We start from the raw sequence: 20370 nt of genomic DNA, 5'->3' as shown, positions 1-20370 counted from the left end.
GAGTGTTTGGTTTTAGATTTGGCCTTATGCCAAGATATGCATGTGTTTGTAGCAGAGATTTACCTTCCCCTGTTGTGCTGATGGATTCTGTTGATACTGTTTATGAATATTTAAAACCTTGTCTGTCATCTGAATTTGTTATTTTAAAGAGATTTTAACCTGGATTGGTTTACCCTGGCCTCTGATGATTTGAAGAATATTTGTTTTGACTTTAACCTGACTCAACTCATCTCTGAACCTACACCTATTCATGTAAGAAACCCAGGACACTCCTCGCTGGTTGACCTAATTTGAACAAATAGCCCACACAAGTACTTATTGAGTGGTGTCTTTGCTAATGGGTTACCCCAGCCTCTGATCATTGAATAATATCCGTCTTGACTTTAACCTGATTTACCTAATCTGTGAACCTACATAGATTAATGTAAGAAACCCAGGAAACTCCTCGCTGATTGACCAAATTTGGACAAATTACTTAGTGAGTGTGTTTTTGTTAATGACATCAGTGGTCACTGTCCTACTGCATGTATTAGAGATACCAAACAGAAAAACATTGATCCTCATATGATTATGAAGATACATTATTTTGTTTATTCTCCCCAGTCGTTTCTTCATAATATGAATTGCTCTGAGCTTTCCTCTATCAGCTGCATGCCAGAGCCTGAATTGGCTCTAGAACATTTCTCATCTATTTTTATATCTCTGGCAGACTAACATGCCCCCTTTAAACACCTTAGAGTTAAAAATAGAACAAATCCTTTGTTCTCTATAAAACTTTCAGGTCTCATTATGATGAGAAATCCAGCCTGGGCCAAGGCTAGAACAAATGACTCGGTAGCTGATTGGCAGCGTTTCAGGCTAATGAGTAATACATGTACTTCCTGAATTAAGTAGCTAAATCAAGCTACTTTCTAAATTCATTCACATCTGCTGGTGAACAGTCTACATTTTGGAAAACAGTTAATCCACTGAAGTGTGGAATTCTATTTGATTTTTTCACCTTTATTTAACCAGGTAGGCCAGTTGAGAAGAAGTTCTCATTTACAACTGCAACCTGGCCAAGATAAAGCAAAGCAGTGCGACAAAAACAACAACACAGGTTTACACATTAAAAAAACGTACAGTCAATAACACAATAGACAAAAATCTATGTACAGTGTGTGCAAATGTAGAAGATTAGGGAGGTAAGGCAATAAATAGGCCAATGAGGCAAAAATAATTACAATTTAGCATTAACACTGGAGTGCTAGATGTGCAGATGATGCTGTGCAAGTAGAAATACTGGGGTGAAAATATATCTCCTTCCCTGCATAATCAAGTTGTGTTTAAACTTTTCTACTTGTGATGTGCTAGATGCCTTGCTTAAGATTGATGTCAAAAACAATTCACCAGGGCTGATTAGCTTCATCCTTGCTTCATCTTTCTGCTCCTCTGGTTGCGGAGTCACTAACCACATATTTTTTTATCATAATAGCTGTGGTGGAAACAGGAAGTGTCATTACAATTTTACAAATGCCTACAGATAATTTGTTTGTCTGACATGGTGGGATCTTTTTGTGTCTGTAAAATGTATTATGTGAGTAATGGCAGTGGAAATATAATAATCATATCGAAGGTAACTTGGAGTCACCCGATGATATATGGTTGTCAAAAATACCTCATGTTGTCAAAGTGAAATTGTTATTAGAAATGTTTACAAATGAATAAAAAATGAAAAGATTAAATGTCTTGAGTTGATAAGCATTCAACGTCTTTGTTATGGCAAGCCTAAAAGAGTTCAGGAATAAAAATTAGCTTGACAAGTCACATAAGTTGCATGGACTCACTGTGTGCATTAATAGTGTTTAACATTTTTTTTTATGACTACCTCAACTCTACCCCACACATACAATTATCTGTAGGGTCCCTCAGTATTGTCCCTTAGTCAAGCAGTGAATTTCAAACAGAGTCAACCAGAAAGACCAGAGAGGTTTTCCAATGCCTCACAAAGAAGGACATCTATTGGTAGATGGGTAAAAATAGAAATAAAGCCAACATTGAATATCCCTTTGAGCATGGTGAAGTTCTTAATTACACTTTGGTGTATCAATACACACTGTCACTACAAAGATACAAGCGTACTTCCTAACTCAGTTGCCTCAGAGGAAGGAAAGCGTTCCGGGTTTTCACCACGAGGTCAATGGTGACTTTAAAACAGTTACAGAGTGGCTGTGATAGGAGAAAGCTGAGGAGGGATCAACAACATTGTAGTTACTCCACAATACTAACCTAAATTATGTTAGTACTAAATGTACTAAATTGGGGTTACGCATTGACTACAATCTGGTGAGCATTAGAGAGGGGGATGAATGGAAGACCACCTTCAGCACCAGCACCGGGCACTACGAATACAGGGTAATGCCTTACGGCCTGACAAATGCACCCTCTGTGTTTCAATCATTCATTAATGAGGTGTTTAGATACATGTTAGGTCGCTGTGTAGTGGTGTACATAGACGACATCTTAGTGTACTCCACTACATGCGAGCAACATGTCTCTCATGTCATGTCCGTTTTGGAGATGCTGATAGCGCGTCACTTGTACTCCAAGGCGGAGAAGTTCCTTTTATTTCAGCAGGCGGTCTCCTTCCTGTGCTATCGGATATCCACCGCGGGACTAGAGATGGAAGAGCAGAGGGTCAGTGCAGGACGCTGTGCAGCACTTCCTTGGTTTTGCCAACTATTTCAGGCGCTTCATTAGGGGTTTCAGCGCAGTGGTGGCAACTCTCACCTCCCTCGTGAAGGGAGGTCCTCGACAGCTGCGCTGGACTGGGGAGGCCAATGAAGCCTTCCGTGTGCTCAAGGAACGTTTTACTAATGCACCTGTTCTAGCTCCCCCTGACCCGTCCCTGCCCTTCATCGTGGAGGTGGACGCCTCCGAGGTTGGAGTAGGGGCTGTTCCCTCCCAACGCACTGGATCGCTGCCTAAACTCCATCCATGCGCCTTCTACTCACTGAAGCTGTCTCCCGCGGAGCAGAATTACGATGTGGGGGATCATGAGGCGCTGAAGCACGGTGGCACTAGTTGGAGGGTGCTAAACACCCATTCCTTGTCTGAACGGACCACAGGAACTTGGAGTACATTCGAACAGCAAAGAGGCTGAACCCGCATCAGGCCAGGTGGACCCATTCTTCGCCAGGTTTGACTTCACCCTCTCCTACCGTCTGGGATCAAAGAATGTTAAGGTCGATGCGTTGTCCTGGGTGCATGACACAGAGGATCGGAGGGAGAAAGTGACACCCAATATTCCCCTGACCCGCATTGTGGCTCCTGACGTGGTGATGTGGACGCGGATATCCGTCGAGCCTGTGACAGGAGTCCTCACCTGCCCACTGTCCTGTGGGGCGTATCTACGTGCCATCTGATGTGCGGGACCGTCTCCTCGCCTAAGCACACACAGCACCTGTGTCAGGGCACCCGGGTATAGCCTGTATAGCCTATTGACTGTCTCTCCGCCAAGTACTGGTGGCCCACCTTGGCCCAGGACGTCCGGGTTTATGTCTCTTCCTGCGCACAGAGCAAGACACTTCCCCTATGGCAAACTCCACCCACTGCCGGTTCCACAATGACCCTGGTCCCATCTCTCTGTGGACTTTGTCACAGACCTTCCCCCCTCGGAGGGGTACACCACCATCCTGTTCATTGTGGACCAGTTTTCCTAAGCCTGTCATTTGATTCTGCTGCCTGGTCTCTCTACGACCCTGCAGACCGCGGAGGCTCTCTTCTCTCACGACTTCCGGCACTATGGTATCCCGGAGGACATTGTGTCTGACCGCGGTCCTCAGTTCACCTCCCGTGTCTGGAAGGCCTTCATGGAACGACTGGGGGTCATGGTCAGCCTCACCTCTGGGTACCGTTCCCAATCTAATGGGCAGGTGGAAAGGGTAAATCAGGAACTGGGTAGGTACCTTCGTAGTTACTGTCAGGACCGTCCGTGGTGAGTGGGCTGCATTTCTGCCTTGGGCAGAATACACAGAAAACTCCCCCCGCCACTCTTCCACCAACCTCACACCCTTTCAGTGTGTTCTAGGCTATCAGCTGGCCCTGACACCCTGGCACCGGAGTCAGATCGAGGCTCCTGCAGTGGACGATTAGTTCCGGCAGAAGACGCAGACCGATAGTCACCGCAGTATGGCCCCGGTCTTTCACCCCGATGACAGGCTCTGGCTTTCTACGAAGGACCTGCCCCTCCGCCAGTCCTGCCGGAAGCTGAGCCCGTGGTTTGTGGGGCCGTTCAAAGTCCTGAGGAGAGTCAATGAGGTGACGTACAGATTACAGCTCCCCGTCAATTACCATATCTCTCCTCAGGTCGGTGGCAGCTGGTCCCTTGGCTAGTGTTGGACCCCACAACGCAATGACCTTGAGGGGGCCCTGGCATACTCCGTCCGCAGCCTTGTTGGACTCACGGCGTCATGGGGGCTTCTCCAGTATCTGGTTGGCTGGGACATGATGCTGGGCATTCAGGCCAAAGAGTTTAATCTTGGTTTCATCAGACCAGAGAATCTTGTTTCTTATGGTCTGAGTCCTGTAGGTGCCTTTTGGCAAACTCCAAGCGAGCTGTCATGTGCCTTTTTACTGAGGAGTGGCTTCCGTCTAGCCACTCTAACATAAAGGCCTGATTGGTGGAGTGCTGCAGACATTGTTGACCTTCTGGAAGATTCTCCCATCTCCACAGAGGAACTCTGGAGCTCTGTCAGAGGGGCCATTGGGTTCTTTGTCACATCCCTGACCAAGACCCTTCTCCCCAGATTTCTCAGTTTGGCTGGGCGGCCAGCTCTAGGAAGCGCATTGGTGGTTCCAACCTTATTCCATTTAGGAATGATGGAGGCCACTGTGTTCTTGGGGACCTTCAATGCTGCAGACATTTTTTGGTACTCTTCCCCAGACCTGTGCCTCGACACAATCCTGTCTCAGAGCATTTGATTAGATGTTCAGGAGTCTTATGGCTTGGGGTTAGAAGCTGTGCCGTAGCAGAGAGAACAGTCTACGACTAGGGTGGCTGGAGTCTTTGACAATTTTTAGGGCCTTCCTCTGACACCACCTGACTAGCCTATGGTTATAACAAAAATTTGAAGAATGTTGACCCCATTTAGTAGCTTATGGGTTAAAGCCACACAATGTTCTGCGCATATCATCAAAGAGTGGGTCAATTTGACATGCAACCGTCAGGTGATCTCCATATATGTAATGCTCAAGGAGTGACATTCCATGAGAGCGTTCTACATGATTTATAGCATTGCTTCATTTGTTTACAAAATCTATGACAACAAAAACAATGGTAACAGGTCCTTCATTTGTTTTATATACTGTAATAGTAAGATGCCCCTGCATCCCACTGCTGGCTTTCCTCGGAAGCTATGCATGGTTGGTCCCTGAATGGGAGACCAGCTGCTGCTGGAAGTGGTGTTGGAGTGCCAGCAGGGGGCACTCTTCCCTTCTGGTCTAAGGCGATCCCAATGCCCCAGGGCAGTGAAGGGGAAATTGCCCTGTGTAGTGTGCTGTCTTTCAGATGGGATGTTAAACAGGTGTCCAGACTTTCTGTGGTCATTAAAAATGATATGGCACTCATTGTAAGAGTAGGTGTGTTAAACACGGTGTCATGGCTAAATTCCAAACCTGACCCTTTTCCATCATGGCCACCTATTCACCCCCTCATTCCTAATTGGCATGTATCACTCCCCACCTTGATAGCTGATGTGTGGTGAGTGTTCTGGCACAAAAAAATGGTTGCTGTGCATGACCCAAGTGGGTGCTACACATTGGTGGTGTATGAGATGAGTTTACCCCTCATTTATTTATAAAGCCCTTTTTACATCAGCGGGTGTCACAAAGTATTATACAGAAACCCAAACATCAAGCAATGCAGCTTTGAGTACCTCAGTTGGTAGAAATGTGCTGTAAAAATCCAATGTATTATTAAAGACATTTTAACAATTTGCATAAAATAACTCACCAACAGTAACTCAGCAGGGAGGCGGCAGGGTAGCCTAGTGGTTAGAGCGTTGGACTAGTAACCGGAAGGTTGTAAGTTCAAACCCCTGAGCTGACAAGGTACTAATCTGTCAGTCTGCCCCTGAACAGGCAGTTAACCCACTGTTCCTAGGCTGTCATTGAAAATAAGAATTTGTTCTTAACTGACTTGCCTAGTTAAATAAAGAAAAAATAAAATATCTCCTTGACCATTCAAGCTAGAGACACCAAATTTCTTTTGTTATCCTATCTTCAAATTCTTAAAATATTTGATTAACTAATAGCTATATACATTTGCATCATACAACCCACCAACATCAGCTCTTGAACCAATCAAGCTAGAGACATCACACCAACTGTCTCATGTTCAGGCTATCGTAACTTCCAATTCTTAAAACTTTATCAATTATAACGATATAAATGTGCAGAATAGCATAAAATAACTCACTTAAAGTCACTATTGAACCGTTTAAGCTAGAGGCACAAAAACAACTTCATGTTCATCATGTTCAGGCTATCCTATCCATTCAATACATTTTTACATCTACTTACTTTTTCAACTATAACCAATCACTACCATTACTACTGCAGTCACTGCCACTACTGTGACATATTTCAGAACCATAAATACAAGCTAGCAAGCACACTACATTTTCTTCAGGAAATGTACTTTCTCGTTTTTTATTCATCTTTAAAACATGTTTAAATATTTCATCCTCTTTGACATTAGTAATTTGGGTATATTATTGACAAAAAATACAATTCAATCCATTTTAATAACACTTTGTAACACAATCAAATGTGAAGAAATCCAAGGGATCTGAATACCTTTGCCAAATTCGAAAAGAGCTAATAAGAAAATGTGTAGAATATAGGCCTAATGTAGTGGCAATTTTAGAATGTAAATCTTGTTGGGGCAAAAAAAAAAAAAAAAAAAAAGTGGGATGCATGCCAGCAAAGCCACTACACAACAACACATTAATTGCACTATAAAGGTGACAAACGGTGTCCACAAACAGCCTCCATAAAGCTGTCCCAACATCTTACCACTGCTACACCTGGCTATCAGCGAAGCCTTGTCTGACAGTGAAAACAGTTCATTCAGCCTCATTTACTGCCTTTTAAAAAAACATAGCTGATATAGCTGACTTGCTTTAACAAATGTGTTTTTTAACGACAATTGAGATGTACAAACTATGGCATAAGGGGACGACAAGCGAATGAGAGGCAATCCATAATTTCAATTAAGACATTAATGAGCAAGCTAGGACGGACGTAACATTAGTAAATATAACTATTTGTTTAGCACCTTTGAAATGTACAGCGACAGAATTCAGAACATGGGCTGTTCTTACAGTGTTGTCCCTGTACACTAAGTCAGAACCGTAGGATAAATAAAGGGGGCATATAAGCAGCCAATGAAAGCTCTTACAATAGTCGATGATTGCATTTCTCTAAAACAGGTTATAGGCTACATGTGCACCACCAAGTCAAGTAGGCAAAATTAAGAGCGGTAAATATACCAAATAATTAGGGTGAGGAACATCTTACTACACAACATACACTTCGCTAAAGTATACATATTTCCTTGGGAAATTACATTATTTGATTTGATTTGATTTGATTTTAATTTATGCAGCAGCATAGAGTACAATACATTTTTGGACTCATCTTGTTGTGTAAGGGCACAAGGCGAGACCCAGATGCAGACACAGGAGGCAGATGGTTAGAGTCCAAGATGTTTATTAACAATACAAAAGGAGTAGGCGAGAGAATGGTCATGGTCAGGCAAAATGTCAAAGCCAGTTCAGAGTTCCAGAATGGCATGCGGGCTTGAGGTCAGGGCAGGCAGAATGGTCAGGCAGGAGGGAATTGGGTCCAGAAAAACAGGCAAAGGTCAAAACCAGGATGACTAGTAAAGAGAATAGAAAAGCACGCGCACGGGAAAAACATGCTGGTTGACTTGAACATACAAGATGAACTGGCACAGAGAGACAGGAAACACAGGGATAAATACATCAGGGAAAATAAGCGACACCTGGAGGGGGTGGAGACAATCCCAAGGACAGGTGAAACAGATCAGGGCGTGACATGTTGTGCTGTGCTCACTTGAACAGGAAAGTGACGTGGCGGTCCTTCGTGGGCTCATTTTTTTCATCAAAGTCTGGCATTCTCTGAATTTATGGTGCTTTCAAAACAACTGAAAGACGGATTTATAATTCTGAGTTGGGTGATCCTTCAAACATATTTTCCCAGTCGGATCTCGTTTATTATTCCCAGTTTTCTTGAACTCACTGAAGTCAAGTTTTCGCAGTTCCGAGTTAACAGTTGTTTTGAAGGCGGCACAAATCATGCTTCATTGACGGCATGGCTAATGTTGAATGTTTATCATTTTAAACTTGGAAAAGAGACCCTTAATCCCAGATTTGTAACCACACAGCCACAGCCACTGTCACTGATTCCTTCCAAACCACTTATAGTTGTTGGGGCTGTGTTTCTGGACCTAAGGAAGGTTTTTGATACTGTTAACCATGAGGTTCTCATCACAAAATTGTCCAAGTTCATCTTTTCCCAAAATGCCTTGAAATGGATGAAATCATACCCTGAAGGCAGAACTCAGTGTGTCAGAGTGAGCAATGAGCTGTCGCCCACTCTTAGCTATGATGTGGGCGTGCCCCAAGGGTCAATACTGGGGCCCCTCCTGTTCAGTCTGTACATTAATGATCTGCCTTCTGTCTGTACTGGGTCTGAAGTTCAAATGTATCCAGATGATACAGTGATATATGTGCATGCAAAGTGCAAACAACAAGCTGCACAAGAACTCACTACTGTCATGGTCCAGGTTACAAAGTGGCTCAGTGACTCATGTTTGCATCTCAATGTGAAAAAAACTGTCTGCATGTTCTTCACAAAGAGGGAAACTGATGCAACTGAGCCAGATGTCAGGTGGTATCTGATTTTAAGAACCTTGGCATCATACTTGATTCCAACCTCTCTTTCAAAAAGGTGAAAATCAGCAGGTGAAAAAATAATTCAAATAACGAAATACCACCTAGCTAATTTCAAATTTATACTAAATTGTTTTGACTACAGAGGTAGCAAAATATCCTTGTCTCATTGCGCACTAGCGACTCCTGTGGCAGGCCGGGCGCAGTGCACGCTAACCAGGTCACCAGGTGCACGGTGCTTCCGCTGACACATTGGTGCGGCTGGCTTCCGGGTTGGATGAGCGCTGTGTTAAGAAGAAGAAGCAGTGCGGCTTGGTTGGGTTATGTTTCGGAGGACGCATGGCTTTCGACCTTCGTCTCTCCCGAGCGCGTACGGGAGTTGCAGCGATGAGACAAGATAGTAACTACTAACAATTGCATACCACGAAATTGGGGAGAAAAGGGGGTCAAATTCAAAGAAAAAAAAAGCTCCTAAATTAGAAAAATCTTGTGCAATACACCGACGCATGTCTTGTATTCATGATCCTAAAATGGCCTGGCTCCCCTTCCACTCAGTACTTTTGTTAAACAGAAAACCCAAGCAGATCCACAAGGTCAGGTGACTGTAAGAGGTGACTGTATAGTTCCCTTAAGGAAAAGCACCTTTAGTCAATCTGCTTTCTCTGTGTGAGCTTCCCATGTTTGGTATATCAGACACACATAACTGCACCACCTGTCACACTTTCACAAAAAACATGAAGATATGGCTGAAGGCCAATCAGATTTGTGAACATAATCCCTAGTTGTGTATTGCCGCTTTCCATGTAGCTGTGAGGTGTGGAAACATTTTGTTGCTTTTATGGATTTTGTCTTGTTGCTTTTTGTGCTATGTTGCTCTGTCTGCATGCTATATCTTGCTTGTCCTATGTTGCTCTGCGTGTGCTCACTGCTCAATGATTGTCTGTATTGTTATTGTAATTGTTTTTAATAACCTGACCAGGGACTACGGTTGAAAATTAGCCGGCTGGCTAAAACTGGCACTTTTACTGAAACGTTGATTAATGTGCACTGTCCCTGTAAAAATACAAATAAACTCAAACTCCTTGTTGAATTTGCGATTTCCAACTTGTTGTGTAATGTTTATGTCCAATGGCCGATGAGCTCCGATATGTTTCATCTATAATTTCTCTTCATTATTTCTCTTCATATGACAAGGATTAAAAAGGATTTGCCAGTGGATTGTCAACTTGATTCATGATGATGACTGCTAGCTAAGATTTTGAAAGTATGATGTTGACATGATCAGTCCAATCAAAGCTACTGTACATATAACATGATTTGATCTGTGGCCAATGACCTTGAGCCTTCTTGGATGGGCACTTCTAATGTAACTCTATGGCAGCATCTAAAGGGCTATAATTTTCGAGGTCTCCCTTTAGACTTGGGGGTGACATGGTGTCCCTATGAGTGACAGAACACTGAGCCAATCACGGCGCAACGTATTTTCTGCTGGCTTGCCCCACCACCACAGAAAGCACTGAGCTAGGCTGAAACACCTACATTTTGGAGCTGCCTTGTGCAAGAAAACAAAGAGACCATGTTTGTATGCACTTAATTAACTCAATGATATATTGTTTTTTTTTACATTGTTTGCAAAATGATATGTGAGACTTATTAATGCCAAAATAACATGCAAAACAAAAGTAGTTTGAGGTCTAGCCTAGGCCTACTATGTGAAATATTTCATATTTACACATATTCATGGGAATTAAATAGGCTTATATCAGAAATGTCTATAAAAAGCAATGACACCATACGTTTCTCGATGAGGACAACTTCGATTACATACTTAAACTATTTTTCTCACTTGCTCGTTGTTTCCTGTAACTGAAATTAACACATTTAAGGCGTTTGCAAAAATATTTAGTCTGCACGTTTTAATGATGGTGTTAAAGCCTACAATGGCCTAATGCAAGTGCACTTTCACAAGACGTCCACTTGAGGCCGGCAGCGCACCATGACTGAATATTGGTCAAAACCGAGAGGAAATCCGCACAATCCGTGACGGATGCTGTAAAGAAAAACCTGTACATTTATCATAATAATCTTTACAAACAGATATGCAACTGAAAAGACTGCAACTGAAAATACAGATTTTTCTTAATCACCGATAAACAAACGATTATCCGTATATGTAGGCCTAAATATTCTGCATTGACAACTCTACCAATAGGTGACGCACTTTTGAACTGCCTTTGAGCAACTCTCATTCATCACAGGTTCCTTGGATGGATTAAAATAAGAAACCATTTAAAGAATGAGACCCGTGTAATATAAGGGGGAATTTGCTATGTTGTAGAAAAAAAAGATGTATCTTGCATCATTTCACTAAAGTAGGTCTAACTGAGTAGACCCACAGTTATTCCTTAGGTCTACTAAATAAATAAGGGAACGTATTGTTATACGGCTATTAATATTAGCATTTTTGTAACAATAATACGGATGAACTGATAATAATAATAATAATAATAATATTTGTTTATTATTACTCACATTTTGTTTTAGTGCTGTAGTAAATGCATTAGCCTACTGTTTATCAGTCTAACTTCAAAACGTCAGTTTCCTCATTGAGTAATATAGGCCAATATGATACATAGGCCTACAGCAGATAAAATGTAAATGTAAATCATAGGCCTATACTGTATACACAGGACGTTTTAAAAAGACACTGTCCGTGGAGGGAAACAGTGAATATTACTACGGAATGAGACAATGGCCTTCAATAAATGGTGCGATGTTGTACGATCACAAATGCTTATTGGTGTTGCAATTGATTCAAATAAACACAATGCTTGCTGACTTCAGTAAAATTTCCGTCGTCCCAGTTTTCACGTATAATACATGACTACCATTCTGCTATTAGTCAATTGAAATGCCACAGACTTGGTTGGCCCTGTTGCCTACTATCATGAAGTGTCCCGGCGTAAAATTAGTTCAACTGAAGTCAGCCTTCGAAATCTTTCAGATATATTTTAAAGGAAAATTACAATTGGCTCAGAACAGGGCAGCACAGCTGGCCCTTGGATGTACACAGAGATAAAACATTAATCATATGCATGTCAATCTCTCCTGGCTCAAAGTGGAGGAGAGATTGACTTCATCACTACTTGTATTTGAGAGAGATATTGACATGTTGAAAGCACCGAGCTGTCTGTTTAAACGACTAGCACACATCTTAGCCACCCATGCATCCACTCAGGTCTCTTCACAATCCCCAAGTCCAGAACAGACTATGGGAGGCGCACAGTGCTACATAGAGCCATGACTACATGGAAATCTATTCCACATCAGGTAACTGATGCAAGCAGTATAATCAGATTTAAAAAACAGATAAAAATGCATCTGCGAAGCAACACAAACATAGGCACAGACACATGCATACACACACATGATAACATACGCAATATACACACGTACACATGGATTTTGTGTTGTAGATATGTGGTAGTGGAGTAGGGGCCTGAGGGCACACACTTAGTGTGTTGTGAAATCTGTTATGAATGTATTGTAATGTTTTTAAAATTGTATAACTACCTTAATAATTTCGCTGGATCCCAGGAAGAGTAGCTGCCGCTAATGGGGATCCATAATAAATAAAAATACAAAATACAAAGTCAATCTTATATTTAATTTACAGAGTGTACCCTCGGCAATAACAATGAAATAACAATTAATAATCATATACATAAGCATATGTATATGATCATGTCAATGTTTTGGACACGCACTCGATAGCATTTTCTTACACTTGTGGGTCACCAAAGATGGGCTTTATAATAATGATAATGACTAAAAACCTACAGTTATCTTATTCCAACAGTGCGAGTTTAATGGATTAAGAAAACATCATGCGTATTTTCATTGGAATTCAGCAATAGCAAAAATAATGAATATATCACTAAAACATGTAAGTTTATTGCGGTACATACTAGGTTATACATTACGATTGGCTTTAATTGTTATGGTACAGGCTTTGTAAACCTCAAATTACCAATGATAAAGTTTTCATCAGTGAATGTTGGACTTGCACTGGATATGGTAGGCCTACGTAGTCCTAAATGAATGGATCGTTAGTTGGTATGTCAATACAACAAACGAACTGCACTGAACGTCGTGTGGATCCAATATCCATTACTCCAATATTCTAGCCAATAGAAATTGGGGAGACCTCAATCCTTGACTAATCACAAACGGATTGGAGAAAATGAAAACACGGAAAGACGATGCCAGGGTATGTGGTGGGGTATGCTGGAATTACCATAATAATGGAAAATAAAAATGGAATTTAAAAGGTAGGCCTACATGTAAAATGGTAGACCCTTATTTAAACAAAACTATGTGCTGGCTATGGGTAAACACACCCAGTTCAATGGTTTGTAGGCTACATTTTACACTAAGAATTTATCACACATGTCAAAAAATGTTAAACCGAATTTTAGCACTATACTTCAACATAAAAATCAACACTGATAAACATGAAGGCCCCTTTAAGACCAACTGCCCTCGGGCCTTATCGGTAGACATAAATGCAAACGTAAGTACCTTGAGCTTTTCTACTGGTTCAGATGAGTATGTAAAATGTTCTGAAGATCTGGTTCTGAACGAATCCGTTCCGTTTTGCTCGAGTCCGCCTCTCTGTGCCTGTTCCTATTGACGCACTTAAAGACTCTTCCCTCAACCTTAAGGCGAGTAGCAGCGACCAATCACCATGCCATTACAGGCTTCAGAGGAAGCTGTTTATGTGACTCCAGCGCTAATTAGGCTCATGAACTAACAAATCGCTTGCACAACTGTGAGGAACCGATCACATCCATGGATTGTCTGGCGCAGTCGACCACCTTTATGGCTATTAATTGATTTGTTGTTACTTTGGCTTCTATTCTTGCTGCACTCTTTGCTCCAAAGTTATTTATGCTGACAAACTTTCTCGGTGTGGAGTAGTAGCCTATTTTTACGAAGAACGCCTGCACCTCTTAAATTCTAAACTGGGGAATCTTGACTATCAAACCATGTTTCAACCTACACCGAAGAGGTGTTTTACCATAGAATCGTTGGTAGCGAAGGATAATCCTCTACCAGTTTCGAGGTCTGAGGAACCCATACGACCAGCGGCTCTGAGCTATGCAAACTCCAGCCAGATGAATCCATTTCTGAACGGGTTTCATTCCAGCGGCAGGGGCGTCTACTCTAATCCGGACTTGGTGTTTGCTGAGGCGGTCTCACATCATAACAACTCCGGTGTCCCAGTTCATTCGGTGCCTCCTCCACACGCTTTGGCTCACCCACTTTCGTCCTCGCATAGTCCGCACCCTCTTTTTGCCAGCCAGCAAAGGGACCCCTCTACTTTTTACCCATGGCTAATACATAGATATAGGTACTTGGGTCACAGATTCCAAGGTAGGTTGAGATCGCATTTGTCTCTTTGACGTATTTATTACGGATTTGTACTGTTTGTCTTTTGGGATTTTCCATAGCATTTCTCGTTAACTGTAGTTTTATATAACATGTATTTACGAGGATAAAGACACGAATGCTATAGTGACGTAAATATCAGTGAGCTATCGAAATATATATTTGTGGTGTCTTGAACAAGTGTTTAAACTGTTGTTGTCTGTTATAGGCTAATTAGAACTGCTAACCTGGAGTAGACTACTTTCAGTAATGTAGGGCATAGTAATTCTTAAGGTGGTTACACGGGTTCACATGTATTTTGCCTGTAGCCGATAATTTACATTTTGTTGAAGAAATCGCAGTGTGGACTTGAAGTCCTTTAGCATCTAAAACATTTGATTGAAACACAAGTAATCTTAACACCATACAGATCTAAATTGTAGATCTATATAATTAATTGTATTGTGATTTTTTTAACAAAATTGTTGACTTTAAAAAAAATAGTTATTAATTCCTTTTCTAGTTTTAAAAATGTGTGTGTTTAAACTGAGTGCAAATCAACTGAACAACATTGATAGAAGCCTGTGTCATTTATTGCAATCGTCTGTGCCATGGAATATGCTATGGGTAATATATTTGGGCTATGTTTTTATGGCCAAAACTGCTGTTTTAAGAAATTGTACACTATGCACTTTTAAAATCACACAATTTATACGCCCCCAAATTGGACTGTCATTTGAAAACATTGTTTTATGCTGGTGCATGCACATATGTATCTGAGACGTGCAAATTGTATAGTAGACCTAACTAAACGATTTATTTTAATTTGAAACGAATAATGGTTACAAGTGTCTTGTTAATAATTAAGACAAATGTAGGGTTAATGTATCCTGTGTTATTCTCCAGCATATACTTACATTAAAGCCTACCAGTGACTGTAATGTAGAAAATAAAAGTTTGAAAAGGGGTAGCCTATATGCTCCCAGAACTCTTTGTTATTGTAGACTATTATATTTTCAATGTGTAGTGTTTTTAAGATAACCAAAGACGGGATAGAATCGCCGCTTAAATAGCTACTGCATAATCCTAACGTTGCCATTTGTAGACTATAAACTGTATCAATTTGCTATTGTTTAAGTTCTTGCTGTCGAAAAAAAATCAAGGTGTTCCTGTGTCTAAATTGGTCTCGATGTTCAATTGAGTGGTGCCGTAGACTTTAGTTAAAAGTTAGAAGGCCCAAGTCTACCGTATAACCAAAATATGATCATGGCATCATCGTCTCTTTAGCCTCAGTTTGCAAGATTGTTCATAATGAATATCCCTCCCATTGTCGTTTTCAGGTAACGAAACAAGCCCGGAGAGCTTCCTTTTGCACAATGCATTGGCCAGAAAGCCCAAAAGAATTCGGACAGCTTTTTCACCTTCGCAACTTCTGCGGCTTGAGCACGCATTTGAAAAAAACCATTACGTCGTAGGTGCAGAACGAAAACAGCTTGCACACACCCTTAGCCTCACAGAAACTCAGGTAAGAACATTTTCCCTGAATTTAATATTCACAATCCGCATCAGTTCTACTTTGAATAGGGAATGGATTTAAAATACGATCATGTCAAGTTGCATCAAACCTGACATGACCCACAGGTTACAACAATAACTGTTTTTGTGTAGACTACGGAATCTGGAATATGCTACATTTTCTCGGAATAATTAGGCTACTTATTGGGAATTCAAAGTCCTCATTGCATAAGCTATGTAACATTAGGGGAATTATACAAATATATATTGAAAACAGATAATATGTTGTATATTGGGGGAAACTGCACAAATGCCATACTGAGAAGAAAGGTTCCATATAGCATAGAACCAAAAATGGTTATAACGCTTTCTTTTATATATGGAAGCCCTAAAACTTATTTAGGCCTAAATAACCCTTTTGTATGGTTATTTTCACTGAACCAAATGGTTCTAGAACCCCAAAATAAACACATTTCTAAGAGTGTATGGTTAAATATAGGCCTAGACCTAATCTATCTAGCAAGATGTCCTAGACTAGGCCTAATTTAAGAATTTAAATGAAGGGGGAAAACGATAGAAATGAAAACAAGTTTATTCATTTTTCAAAATCACTTTTTGGATTCACGTATAACCCGTAGTTTTAGAGAGACAAACAAATAAATGTGTAGGCTACACCATTGTCATTGAAGCTTTAGTTGGAGCAAATCCATGATCATAGGCTATAACCTCGTTTTAGGCGGGGTTAAGAGAAAAAGGTTCCCATTCAAAATGGAGGGCAATTAACCAGTTAACCATTTTATAGGATCTATGGCACGCTAAAAAGAATCAGCCGGACTCAATGAATTTTCCTGGCCATATTTAAGATCGTATTTGTGCCTATCAGCTTGCGGAACGGTCGGTGTCTTTTGTCCCAGTGTCACCACCAGCTCTTCTCTAAACGGAGGCTATTAGAGGGGAATGAGGAAGAAATGAACCATCGCCCACTTCAATTAGCTGACTGAAAGCACATTAAATGCACCTCACTTGCCAAGCTGTCGGACGAATGGCTTGTAGATATGAATATAGCCCACTGTAGCCTATTGATATGCATTTACAAAAGGCTTAAAATTAACAGGTTTATGTATAAGAAATCTGGATTTTGACAATTGTTTGAAATTATTATAAATTAAATTAAACATATTTATGCAATTGCATATCCATGGCCCTATTTGCGTCATGTTTTTTTTCGACCAATAGGCTTAGGGACATCAATTTCTGGTATATTGGCTTATGTTTATACTAGGCTATAACCGACATAGACCTAGAGCATGCATGCCGTTTTTTTTAACCTTTATCCCATAAAGGTATGAATGGACTACCCCTACATTTATTCATGAAATAATTTTTTTATCTTGGAAAATAACCTTACTTCTAGCTTATAATGTAAAGCCTTTAGTGCCATAGCATTGGGCAAATTTTCACACGGCAATCTATGAGAGCCTATGTTTATCTTTTGCGGTTCTGCTATTTGAATTCACACTTTGCGCACATGGGTGGTTTTTGTTTAGTATTTGTGAATTTATTCTAGCCTTTATTTGTTTCCCTTAGGTAAAAGTGTGGTTTCAGAACCGAAGAACCAAGTTCAAACGGCAAAAGTTGGAGGAGGAGGGTTCAGATTCGCAACAGAAGAAGAAGGGGACCCATCACATAAACCGATGGAGACTTGCAACAAAACAAGGATCGGGAAGTCCGGAGGAAATTGACGTCACTTCAGACGATTAAAATAGCCTACTAAATTGTTTGAACCTGTGACAGCCGCGTGGCGTGAAGTATGACGTGGCTAAGGATGCTGTGTACAGGGAGAGGGTTAAGCTAATGTCACATTTCGATTCTTCGGATCGGCAGCTGAGGGTGAGAGAATTCAGATTGGTGGCACTGCTGTCACCATGGGTCTGTCAATACGTATCAAATTGCCCAGGCGAAAGTGATCGACAGTATCGCAGTCCACTTACCTGTCCCCCCTTCCACGCACCAACCCACCACTACAATCTCCCACGAACCTCCCAAAAATGAATCTCCAATTAACATTGGAAATTTGCACTTCTGAAAGTTTCTAAATATGAACGTTTCCACTCAAGATACCAAAATACAAAACTGTTTTTGTAAAACTTGAATTGCATGGACTTTCTGGTAGTTGTTATAATTTGATTATTTTTTCAAAACACAACTTTGTTTTTACTCAATCTCAGAGATGTTGTGCTTCTTCCTTTTTACAAAGTGTGCAGTCTTTTAATTAATGATTATCGTGTTAAAGTGATTGTGAAAACAGTATGAAGTAGCAGTGCTGCGTTATAGTGTTTTTAAAGAAAACACAAATGGAAATGAATTTCGAAAACTTTATAAAAGTTTATCAAACCACATATGAAGTACTTAAAGGGAAAGTATCCAAGACACTCCTTAAACCCAAGCTTTACCATGGCTCTGTTATTCTGGCCCGAGCATATTGTCAGGACTTGACCCTCCCGTGAGAGTTGCCACGAAGGACTAATGCAAGAATTGACAGCCATAGAGGCGAGAGAACTTCAAGCACTGAGCGTTTCCATGTACAGAGATAGTCCAACAAAAAGTTAATGTTTCTGTTAAACCCTCTTTTACCAGAATGTACATAATTTTGTGTTTGTGTTAAGTTTGCTACAATTTTAACACAAAGTATACTTCCAAGAAGTATGTAATTGTCAATATTTTGTCAATAAAGTTTTATCAATATGTTGCGCGCAGAGTAAAAGTAGGCCTAATGGTTTTGATTTACGAGCAGCTTTCCTATCTTGACATTTTATACGCGCTGTCACCAATCACCCGCTTCATAGCCTATATCTTGATTTTGGTCATACCAGTCTCTCAAGTACACTTGAGGTAGCTCTATGACATATTTCAGAGGGAATCCAGACAATGTGGAGGCTTGTTAAAGTAACTTAAATCATGCTATTACTAGAGAACGCAATCTTTTTTTTCTGTAGCAAGTGCATGGTTGTTTTTCCGAGAGGGGCAGCGTCTGGTCTGCTCAGGCTACAAAGAGTCCTACGAGCTTTTGTGAAAGTGCAAATCAGTTTGGGCAATTATCATGGGAGTAATATGAGGGGGAAAGGGGATGCATTGCCCAGTGGTCCACGTTAATCTCTTAATCCGTGGATCCAATGGGGTTTGGTTGGACATAATTTAGTACAATCTGACTACCCCTCAAGAAGCGATAAGAGAAGGTTGCAATGTGCAGCAAAATGGGATCTTTGTTTAATATCTTGTCTCGTACAGCCACAGATATACACATACACACGCTCTTCCCACAAAACAGCATCAAGCCATGCCTAGGCTACTCTTCTCATTTATGTGCAGCCTTATTATGCTTGTGTGGGGGGAAAAAAAAGCGCATAAAAAAAAATGTAAAAATCGTTTTTACATCTATGTGAGACCTTTTATATAGCCTACCCACGTCGTTCATTATAAATGACTCAAAAATAACAAGGCACATAGGAAAACTATTTACACTAGTTATCTCAGAAATGTGTCAAATCCACTATGCACGATTTATGATGTGAGGTGTAGTGTTTATTTCTATAATTGTTTCACAGCTTGAGAATGAGCTTTTGGGGGGGTGGTGTGGGGGTCTATAGTCCTATATACAAACTATATGGATGGGGAATTTAAATAGGCCCATGCACTATAACAGCAATAAAAATCTTCAGAGAATACCATTAGCTTTGAAAAAACCCTAAAAGCTTTATTACAAACCCAGCTTTGAAATAGGGGGATTAGAAGGCTGAAAGGGTCCCACAATAGTTAGAAGAAAAGGTTTCATGCTAATGAGGTTAATGCCCTTTGTATCTCCGGACTCCACAACTTCATTACTCCTATCTCGGGCAACACCGAGCGGCTCAGAGCGCGCAATCCACTCGAGCTTTTCCCTACCCTGCCTAAAGAAGGATTTGATAGCAGTCCTGTTCAAACTAGATAATTATATCTTTTCAAGTTGGAATTAAGATAAAGAAAGTGCAGTGAAGGCGGTGAGCCTTGATCCGCTGCAAACAAATTTGGCGCACTTTCTCCCTCCGCCTTGCCTCAATAGGCAGGATAGCCCCCTCATTAGGCTATGACTTGGTCTCCTTTTATTACATTTTCACTCTTTTGATTTAAACAAGCCAATATTTTGAATTTAATGGCAGATCCTTGCATTTAACGAAATTAAATAAATAACAGAACCAAATCTGTTAAAATGTACGTGTTTCCCTATGAATAGCCAAGGCCTATATCATTCACAGACCAAATTTTGTAGATTTTTTATTTAACTACGCAAGTCAGTTAAGAACAAATTCTTATTAACAATGACCGCCTACCTCGGCCAAACCCTAAAGATGCTGGGCCAATTGTGCGCCGGCCTATAGGACTCCTAATCATTGCCGGTTGTGATACAGCCTGGAAACGAACCAGGGTCTGT

General features: G+C 40.9%; 1 protein-coding gene across 2 annotated transcripts; it reads left to right on the top strand.

The window, feature by feature from the left end:
• The first annotated feature begins 13568 nt into the window (after positions 1-13568).
• LOC112252730 (homeobox protein EMX2) lies at positions 13569-18666 on the top strand. Of its 2 annotated transcripts, XM_024424240.1 has the most exons (3): positions 13569-14393; positions 15728-15912; positions 17490-18666. In XM_024424240.1, exons 1-3 carry the CDS (start codon positions 14006-14008, stop codon positions 17661-17663), a joined length of 747 nt encoding a protein of 248 aa, XP_024280008.1. In that variant the 5' UTR covers positions 13569-14005; the 3' UTR covers positions 17664-18666. The 2 variants fall into 2 exon arrangements, with proteins under 2 accessions (XP_024280008.1, XP_042178687.1); XM_042322753.1 differs by lacking the exon at positions 15728-15912.
• The last annotated feature ends 1704 nt before the right edge of the window (positions 18667-20370 follow it).

The sequence above is a fragment of the Oncorhynchus tshawytscha genome, linkage group LG01, assembly GCF_018296145.1.
Source record: "Oncorhynchus tshawytscha isolate Ot180627B linkage group LG01, Otsh_v2.0, whole genome shotgun sequence".
Classification (NCBI taxonomy): Eukaryota; Metazoa; Chordata; class Actinopteri; order Salmoniformes; family Salmonidae; genus Oncorhynchus; species Oncorhynchus tshawytscha.
Note: the sequence above shows the minus strand (reverse complement) of the source record. Positions and strands in the feature narration are given on the sequence as shown.

What these genes read in the sequence shown, in the direction of transcription:
- LOC112252730 (XM_024424240.1), top strand. Translation starts at nt 14,006, where the DNA reads ATGTTTCAACCTACACCGAAGAGGTGTTTTACCATAGAATCGTTGGTA. An exon ending in CTTGGGTCACAGATTCCAAG is followed by an intron (nt 14,394 to 15,727) that starts GTAGGTTGAGAT and finishes TGTCGTTTTCAG; the next exon opens with GTAACGAAACAAGCCCGGAG. An exon ending in TTAGCCTCACAGAAACTCAG is followed by an intron (nt 15,913 to 17,489) that starts GTAAGAACATTT and finishes TGTTTCCCTTAG; the next exon opens with GTAAAAGTGTGGTTTCAGAA.